Source organism: Indicator indicator, chromosome 15 (assembly GCF_027791375.1).
Source record: "Indicator indicator isolate 239-I01 chromosome 15, UM_Iind_1.1, whole genome shotgun sequence".
Classification (NCBI taxonomy): domain Eukaryota; kingdom Metazoa; phylum Chordata; class Aves; order Piciformes; family Indicatoridae; genus Indicator; species Indicator indicator.
This window is the reverse complement of record NC_072024.1, coordinates 8486104-8496137: the sequence shown is the minus strand read 5'-3', so window position 1 is coordinate 8496137 and position 10034 is coordinate 8486104. Positions and strand designations below refer to the sequence as shown.

The 10034-nt window shown below is 41.1% G+C and overlaps 1 protein-coding gene across 2 annotated transcripts; it reads right to left on the bottom strand.

Annotated features, from left to right (window-relative positions):
- Positions 1 to 295: 295 nt before the first annotated feature.
- Positions 296 to 9577, bottom strand: THOC7 (THO complex subunit 7). 2 transcript variants are annotated; one of them, XM_054387381.1, is made up of 8 exons: positions 9544 to 9577; positions 8932 to 9049; positions 7973 to 8100; positions 7560 to 7646; positions 6120 to 6177; positions 2611 to 2677; positions 2423 to 2492; positions 296 to 701 (listed from the first exon to the last, which is right to left on the bottom strand). In XM_054387381.1, the coding sequence occupies exons 1-8, from the start codon at positions 9560 to 9562 to the stop codon at positions 628 to 630; spliced, it is 621 nt and encodes a 206-aa protein (XP_054243356.1). In that variant the 5' UTR covers positions 9563 to 9577; the 3' UTR covers positions 296 to 627. The 2 variants fall into 2 exon arrangements, with proteins under 2 accessions (XP_054243356.1, XP_054243357.1); XM_054387382.1 differs by having other exon boundaries at positions 7973 to 8094.
- Positions 9578 to 10034: the final 457 nt, after the last annotated feature.

Below are 10034 nucleotides of genomic sequence, written 5' to 3'. Positions count from 1 at the left end.
AGTTATTTGCATGACCTTAAGGGAAAAAAGTAAAGCTAATACAGTAAGATTTTTATTGTTTTGCACATCTTGACAATCACAAATTGTATAGAATTAATTTGCTTTATACGAAACTAGCAATTCTAGTCTAGTCACAAGTTAAGTTCTAAAATGGCAGCTACTTTGAAAAATTAAGACCCTACTTAGTTTAGTTTTAGGTCCCATCTGGACTTGGGTATGGAAGCTGAGACTCATACAAAGATGCACTGCCTGCAGTCCAGTGTCAAGTAAGAAAAGGAGCCCATACTGTAAGGCTCAATGCCTACTAAAAATAGGAAACTATTTGTAAACGCCTTTTATTGACAGTGTTTTGCAAACACAAGTTCACAAGTACTGTGCAGAAGCTTCATCCCTTGTAAAACAAAATATCTTTGTCACCAATTAGAAAGTTGGTGGATTAACAGAAAGTGCCTGTCTGCACAGATCTGTAACTGGTTTCCCCTGAAGCATAAACAAAACAAGTATCTTTGTAAAACAATTCACAGAAGCAGTAGAAAATTGTTTTTCAGCTCCATCTCTCTTACTGTTGGTTTCAATACAAAGTGAAGACATTTGGATATTCTTCATAGCATGATCGGTAGTCTTCTATTACATCTGCTGTTTGGCCTCTGCTTCCATCTGAGTTTCTTGAGATTCTTCAGCTTCTGAAAGCTTTTCATCATCTAAAAATTCAATATTACTGTTGGTCAAACATACTTGGTTATATTCCCAGACTATGTGGCCAGTTCTGGGCCCCTCAGTTTAGGAAAGATGTTGAATTGCTGGAGCGTGTCCAGAGAAGGGCAACGAGGCTGGGGAGAGGCCTTGAGCACAAGCCCTATGAGGAGAGGCTGAGGGAGCTGGGATTGTTTAGCCTGGAGAAGAGGAGGCTCAGGGGAGACCTCATTGCTGTCTACAACTACCTGAAGGGAGGTTGTAGCCAGGAGGGGGTTGGGCTCTTCTCCCAGGCAACCAGCACCAGAACAAGAGGACACAGTCTCAAGTTGTGCCAGGGGAGGTTTAGGCTGGAGGTGAGGAGAAAATTCTTCACAGAGAGAGTGGTTGGCCATTGGAATGTGCTGCCCAGGGAGGTGGTGGAGTCACCATCCCTGGAGGTGTTCAAGAGGGGATTGGACGTGGCACTTGGTGCCATGGTTTAGATAGTCATGAGGTTTAGGGTGACAGGTTGGACTCGATGATCTTTGAGGTCTCTTCCAGCCTTCTTGATTCTATGATTCTATTTTGCAGAGCTCTATCTCATGTAAGTATTTTACAATGATTGCCTTAGAAGCATAGTTGGGTACCTCGTCATATAAAATGCTATGTTCAAACAAGCTAAAAAAAATAACCAAACCCTTTCAAAGTTTTTAAGGCTGTTATCTTGTAACAGCTGATCCAGGAAACATGGGGTACATCCTACAGTATCAATTGAAGCAAACAGTATCAGGTTGCTTCAAGTGAACATGCCTTCTCTCTGTCTGTTAATGGTTTATTTCAAACCTCTGCCTTTCACTACAGTATTACTTCTTTCATAAAATTCTAGAAAGTAAAAGGTGACCTATACATTAACGTGAAAATGTATTTTAGAGACTAATACTTAACCAAGTGTTAGTAACACATAACAACAATAACCTTCTGCTAAAGTGCAGCTAGGATTAACAGTTCGCTCTGCTGATTGAGATGGCATTAGAGAATGAAAATCTGCTCTTATGGCAGTCTCAGTGTGCCCACCAGGTCATGCTCAAAGGCTATGCCATTATTCAGTCTTGGAATGAGAGAAAATATTTTTTTAAATATATTTAAAATATTATCTATATTAAAGTGTGAAAAGCAAGCACTGATTTGAATATAGTAAGTATTCGTATCACAAAAAATGAGCATGAATATGACTGAATTTAGCTAAATTCCATGAATTTAGAGTATGACAGTTTTAGTCCCTGCTCTATTACTCCTGTCTGAGCAGGTAAATCACTTAGCCTTCCTCTATGCCACTTTCTTTTTTGTGAAGCCTTAAATGATGCCATAATGGCAGTGACATGTTCAAAACTACTGAAACAGGAATTATAAAAATCACTTTGGAAACTATCCACAAGAATACTTTTCTGCAAGAAATACTTCCTCTGTTTAAAAAACCCAACCTTAAATTGCTGCCCTCCATACCTACATTTTAGAGGTCTATTGACTACAGATTAATATGAAGCTAATTAGGAAATGACACAGTAACTATCTTGTAGAAAATAAAACCCAAACAACTGTGAACAGTCACAGGCTTGAGATTAATACTGGAAAAAAAGTGCTGCTAAGGCCACTAATCTCAATTGCACACAGCTGGCCCACTGCTGGTAGCTGTGACTCCCTTGGATCTGCTGAAACCCAACCCAGGTTACCTAAGAACAGCACTTACTTTCTAGGGTTTGCTGAAGTTCATGGATGGTGCTCAAGAGAACATGGAACTGTTTTCTTCTCAGCTCCAACTGGAATAATAAAATATGTTTTAGGAAACAGCACATACAACCAAACAACATGTAACAGATTCTCCATTAATTATGTTCCTATTAAATAATTACATAAAAACATCTAAGGAAAACCTACCTTATCCTCAACATTTTCTTTAATGTGAGAAAGATGTTGCAGTTCTTTTCCCAAAGCTTCTAGCTGCCTGAAAGGAAATTGTCATAATATTTTTAAAAAGTTCTGTAAAATTCTTGCTAAATAGATTTGAAATAAGTAGACAAAAAAGAACCATTAAATAAGCAGCACAAATAAACAAAGCATAGCAAATGAAATGACATAGAGACATACATGTTGAATTATTATGTCATAAACTTGTAATTTCAGGACTTTTATAGAAAACAAAGCCTTCAGACTTGCATACACTTGACTACAATTGTACACTGGTCATGTGAACTGTAGCAATTTGGTCCTGCCACTAATACTTTGTTTATTTGGCCATACTCTGGAACTTGGTAATATTAAACACCCATGGCATTTTCATAGGCTTTGCTACTTCACAGGTTTCTTTATTTTGACGTAAGATTAAATAAAAACATAGCATCAGCAAGGAGAATATATGTGATAAACCTAAATCCCCAACAGGGAAATACAATTCCCAGACACAACTGACTAAACACAGTCAAGCAGCTGCCCAGAGAACTAGGGAACGTGTAGACCTTACGGCAGACAAGTAGGATAATCCATGGTTTTGGTGAAACTATATGATATAGCTTCAGCACACAGAATTTAACACTGTGATCCATATAAAGACTCATTTCCTTCTCAAATGTCTTTTATTTTAACTGATTGCCTCTGGCACTAAGAGATAAAGGAAACATGCAACACCTATAATCTTCGTTATTATTAACACTCTTTTGAAATACATCATCTTTCAACACTTCTTTGGGATCTTCCTGCAAGCGTACGGCTTTTCTATTCTCACTTGGAGCTACTATGGACCTCCACAAACTCTTCTGAGGTAGGGCAAAGAGTGACAAGTACACTAGCTTTAAAATGAGGATGGAGCATCAACTCTTACACTCAAACCTCCAATTTGGCCCTTCTACATTTCCTCAAATACCTACCATAATTTATGTTCCATGCAATGAGAATAATCTGTTTCTTTAAAGGTGAAGAAAGGCTGACTATCCCTGACTAATTAGCAGGCAGAGCCATATAAAGGTCAGCAAGGAAATAAAACTTTTATTTTCTGAAGCACTGACAACTGCTGCAACTGCTCTGGGCAGGGAACCACAACAAGGCCTCTAGTCCTAAGCAACTCACAACAGCTGGGAAAAAGGTCTGGGTTAGTGCTACCCGAGGGTGTTGTCTGTCTTGGAGCCAGCATGCTTGGTACCTTGAAAGGAATGCCTGAAGAAGGGTTGGCTGTGTGACATTATTTTTCCTTCAATGGAAACTGGTTAACAGATTGCAGGCTTGTACAGTGATTTTGCAAGTATTTGGTTTCTAGTTTCTGACAGACTTCTGTTTGTCTAAACCTTGCTGTTTACAGTGTGCTGTCAGATATAAATGGACTGTGAGAAGACATGCAATTTTTTTCTAGTAACATCCAAGCTACATATGAATTTTTATTTATTTTACTTTCCATTTTACTTTCCATTCCAGCCAACCTTTGCCTAGCCTTCTCATTTTTCTATTCTTTTTGTTAGAGGGGATGTCATTTCTTGGTCCTCTTAACAGCTCTTCTGATACTGCACCAAATTACACTGTGGGCACTGCCCTTTAGGAGTTCAGCTCCTGTTACTTTCTGAATTGGCTCCTGTGCATTACTTGTGACTAAGCTGGTAACAGCTTTTGCTTTTGTGCTCTATGATTAGTTGTTCCAAGAAAAGCATAAAGAAAGTATTTTTCTGAACTTTGTCCTATTGTACCATATGACCTGCAAAAGCTATAAATGTAACTGTTGCAGTAAACCATGACATTTCTCCCCACAAGAAGTTTTCTCAAGTGTTTTAAGTGATTAAGGGTTCCACAAAAAGCTTGACATTGTTAGAGAGACTCCATTCTGATTTAAGAGTGGCCCTTCTTGGTTCATAGTATGACTTTCTTTATACTTTCCACAAACTGGAGAGAAAGGAAACCTTGTAATTAAAACACCAGATGAAAACTTCTGCTAGTTCCTAGATTTGAAGTCTATTCACTTGGAGAGGCCAGTTAAAGCTAAAATACCTATGAACCAAGCTCCCTTTAAAAAATGTTCCATTCTGTTACCATGTCCTATTTTCTCATCTGTAAAATGGAGAATCACAGCTCAAGTCTGTGTCTTTGACTAGAGATGATAGAAAGGACTAAGGACAAATGGGATAATTCCATAGCCATTCTTCCAGTAGATGAACACAGTGGTATTTAAAGGTGTAATCTACTCTCCTAAAGAGATTATAAAATTAAGAAAAGACAAAATGCCACATTTACTAACATTTACTACTACTTCTAGCTTTGCCTAAAAAAATTTCTGCTTGGCTATGTTAACCACAATGAGAATAAGCCTTCCAAGCCTAAACACCTGGTATTCCCTAAGAAAAGAAGTATTATCATTTAGTTGTTTCCATTCTTAATGAATTGACTTAACTGAAAAACTTCACTTTTGATAACTTTATTATGAAGCCACCCTTGATAAATGGCACATGCTGACTTATGAAATAACAAGTAGTCAAGCCTCATGAGAATTGCCTGTAATAAAGTTGTGGTAATGAAACCAAGGCACAGAAAAACAACACACAAGAAAGAAATGTGTGAAATATTCTCAGTGGTTTATGGCTATGAAAATGCTATTATTAGGGTAATAATATAAAAAAAAAAATCCTCCTTTTGCTATGGAAGACTATGGAATATGAAGACAACCTCCCCCTGCAATTTCACTTAAAGTGGGCAACAAGACTGGCACAAGCTACCCGTAAATAGGAACAGTAACCCTGCAATACATCCTTCATCAGGTTAAGAACAAACTGCTAGAAGCAACTTAGAATGTTCCTTTGGCTTGATGAGGTTAAAAAGGTTATCTCCCTACACGTGTCCAAAATGACTCAAAAGCAGAGAGTGATCCAAATCCAACAATGACACAAGCATTACTGTAAGTTACATGCAAGACAAGTTGGACAACAGGTAGGTCTAACCTGCATGTCAGGGCAGGTTACACTGTGGGTCCACAATGTAGTAATTTATAACTGGGCATGCAGGAACAACTACTACAAGGAAAACATAAAAACCCTTAAGACCTTTCTACTCCTTTCTCTTATTCCACCTTACTTGCTGGTGTGTTATTTTGTGTGACTACTGAATACCTTGCTGGTGCACTTCATAGCACTTCCCTACTATCTTTCTCCTATTTCTGGTAAACTGCCATTAGATGTGCATTTACTTTTGAGTTTACTTATTCACCTTAAAAATGGAAAGATTTCAAATATAAAACTAGTAGCAATGTTCCTGAACCTATAAGAAAGTTCATAAGGGCAAAATTTTAAAATGAGACCCACCAAGATACCCAAGTTTTTCTTGTGTCTGTAAGTGAGGAGAGGTCAAACTGAAATAAAAACAAGTGTCAAATCTAGTCACTTTTAGCTGTTATTTTAATGTAGTCCCATACTTACTTCAGTGTTTCATGTCTATCTGGATGCTGCTGTATGACTTTGGCCAATGCATCATATTCTGAAAGAAATTTAAATAGTCTAAATAATTCTGAAAGTATAGATTCAAGAAGCAAAATTCAGATACTGTAGAATGGTACAGATTCTTTCTCCTTCTAGAAAGAAGAAATGTTTTAACACTTTTCAAATTTGTATGTAACAGCTTACATATATTAGAAAAGTAGCTGCAAAATAATATATATACATATATAAAAATGTATACAATTTATACCATGCTGTAATATTTCAAAGGAGATGATTAGATGAAAGAGAGTTAAAATAAACTATAGATGACTGTAGGCCATTACCTACTCAAACTTAACCAATGCTAATGATTTGTAAAGGATGGAGCCAGAAAACCTTTAAATAGCTCTGCATGCTTGGTCTGTTGTGCATGATTCATAAGCATTAGTTTTAGACACGGTCTAATGTCTGCATACAGAAAACAGTGCTGATAAGACGATACAGATTTAAGATTTACTCCTTTTTCAAGTATAAAATGCTGCAAATGAAAAAACAAGATTGTTTTTTAAACTGTATTACACAGTAAGAACAATATTATGGTTGTACTGGCAACTAACGTAGCCATTTGCTGATAATCAAGATTGTATATATACCAATTACCCCATTCACATGGGAAAATCTGTGCTGCAGGCTGGACAGAAAGATCAAAAAGCAAACTCTTGACACTGTTAAGATGCAAGAACTCCACATTCCTATTGGTTAAAGCTCTTTTAATTCCTAAAGTTATCAACAAAATTTTTCAAACAGTTAGACTTTTAAACTTCCATCTGTTATAAATATTTTCGTCTTTCATTTATCAAGAAAAGATAAATTCTTGTTTCTCTTCAATTGCTAATCTTTTGGTAAGAAAATGCTTTAAGCTTCAATGAAGTGATCAGCACATATTTTTAAGAGCAGGTTAAAAACACAGCTCTCCTCAAAGGTATTCAGTAAGAGTTGTTAAGTGTGTAACTGGCACCACTGCTTCTGTGTATGCTGTTACCTTCCCTTAAGAGCTTAAGGGATACATTTGCATGATTTTCAGTGCTGGGTGTTAAGTCTGTCTAACTCTTGTCTCACAGTTAATAATGTGCTTTAGTTCTTGTGAAATCACCTAAATTGTGATAGGATGCTTTTGGGTTTTTTCTTTGGCCTGAAAACATCTTTCTGAGCTACTCTTTAAGGTTTCCTTGATCTTGCACATCATTGAGATTTACTGGTTTATCCACCAAACACTTTCAGCAGTGAGTGTGGAACCCATTAGACTAAATACACTATTCTTGATGCCATTACATTCCCTAGCACTTTAAAACCTTTGGAATCTACTTTCCAGTGCAATGCATTTTAAAAGACAACAAAACAATGAAACTGAGCAGTGTAAATACAGATATTGCTCCTTACCCTGGCGATTTTTTCGAATCCTTTTTGCTTGCAGGATTTGTTTTTTGCATTCAGAAATCTTCTCATGTGCTGCAGCTATACTATTTTCTTTAAAACAAAAGTACAGAGAGTTATGTTGAACTCAAATACATGTAAACATGATCTGCTAAATAATTAAAAGAGCTGCTTGTGATGCTGCTAGCTCCATCAGCTTCAAAACTTCATGCACTTTAACAGGATAAAATGCTTTTATTTGTATGTATTTTATACACTGAGAAGATGCTTACAGTGTATGGCTGAATGCTGCCTATTAAGAAAAAAACAACCCAAATCACTCATCATATGTATATATTATGCCCAGCACAACTGGCTTAAGCTTGTTCATAAAAGAGAAATTGTCAAACTGAAATCAGGAGTACTTTTATCATCTTTACCTATATCCTTGTAGATTTTTTCGTAATTTTCCATTTCTCTCAGGTTCATGTCATACACCAGAAGAGTTTTTCCCATTGAAAATTCACACTGGGATAAAGTACTCAGCATTCGTTGGTATTGACTGTAACTGAAAGCAGACAAGATATTTATTCCTAAGCAGGGCAAAAATACCCCCTGCATTTATAAACCAAGAATGCTGCGAAGGACCAGCTGAATAACAATTATTGAATAAAGATTTTTAGAGACTCAATGTCTAACTTTTTTGAAAATGCAGTTAGAAACACTGTACCCATTAATTCTGCCATCATGTCCTTAGAGGTGTGAAGTGGATTAAAGCAAGGGGCAGATTGATCCAGGGTTTATACACTTCCCAGCTAGGGCTGGCTCTGTGACCCGTGACATTAGTATTTTAATACTGTGGTGCTGCATTAAAATACAGAATCACTATTATTGTGACCTCTGGGAATTTATATCCAGTGCTAGCACACACCTCGTAACAGAACACCACGTTGTCATTCATTCCTTAATACTTTAGCCTGGGGTTTGTTTTGTTGTTTTTTTTTTTTTTAATAAATAAAAAGAACAGCACCAGCAGGAACATCAGCAGTATTAGTCTTTCTTGATAACTAAAATATTCGAGTCGTGATCATATTAGAAGAGCAGGTCTCCCGGATGGATCAGGCAGCAGCAAGACAAGCCTCAGGGCATTTGAGCAGCGCTGGCAGATTTCGTGATAGTGCCTGCAGCCTTCGGTAATTTCTGACCTGTCTCTAGTCCTCATCTCCTATCGCTCTGCTCGGTGTTTGTACTGGAACTACCACAGAGCCCGGCTGAAAGGCAGATGTATATATTTTAACATGCATCTTTTAAAAAACTGATCAAGCCCAGTCCTCCGCTGAAATGTGAGCTCAACAGTTCCAAGACTAAAAAAACACCAAAACAAACAGAAAACAAATACCCTTCCTCTTGAGAGCCAGAATTACACCACTTAATAAAACTCTTCACTAGCAGATTGATCCGTCTGTCGTCACCAGCACCATCGCCATCGATCAGAAGTCGCTTGCGGATAACTTCATCTGAGGAAAAACTCCTCGTTAATGGCAGCCGCAGCCCAGAGCAGAGCGCGGGTGTCACCCCAGGCCTTCAGGGAACGATTCCCGGGGCTAAACCGGGAGGATTTGTTCAACACGAGACGTGCTAGGGCCCTGGGCCGGAGGGGCCCTGGGGCCCGGGCGAGGGAGGTCTAGGGGCGGGGGGCGCCCAAGGGCCCGAGCGTGCGCCGGCATGAAGGGCCCGGGAGCGGGGCCGTGGGGTCGGGGCCAGCATGGAGGCCGGTCTGCGGGGTGAGAGGCCGGGGATCGGGCTCGAAGAGAAGACAAGGGAGGGCTGGGCCGGAGGCGCGGGGAGCTCTTCTTGCAAGGCGGCTAGAGCCGTGCGGCGGACAGCTCCGCGGCGGGCGGGAGACGAGGCGGGCTCGGCGCCGAGGAGAGCATAGCGGGCCGGGCAGGGGTCGGGGCTCGGGGCGACAAGCGCGGCGAGGGAGGGAAGGAAGGAAGGAGGGAGGTCTCACCGTCGGTCACGGCCCCCATGGCGGCGAGTGCCGGAGCCGGCGGGGCGGCGGCAGCAGCGAGTGAGGTCAGCTTCCCACAATGCAGCCGGCGAGAGCGGCGGCCATGGAGGGGGAGGCGGCGGCGGCGGCGGCAGCTGGGGCCTGAGCCGGCTGGCGGCGGACGCACGGCCCGGTGGCGGCGGCGGCTGCTGCAGCGGGGAGGGCCGGCGGGCGAGGCCTGCGCCCCGCGTGGAACCGGCCCCCTGGCGAGGGGCGGCCCCGCCAGGTGAGGGGCCGACGGGGGAGGGAAGCGGCGGTCCCCGCGCCCGCAGCCAGGCTCCACCTCCCCGCCCCCGCCACCGCGCCCCCAGCCCCGCCGCCCCTCGCCCGGGCCGCCCTGCCATGCCCCCGGCACATGCTCCATTGCCCTCGACACGACGCGACGGGGAGGCCAACGGGCCGGGGCACCCCTCAGCTGCCCCCGTGCCACCCGCCTGTCTCAGAGTGTCCTC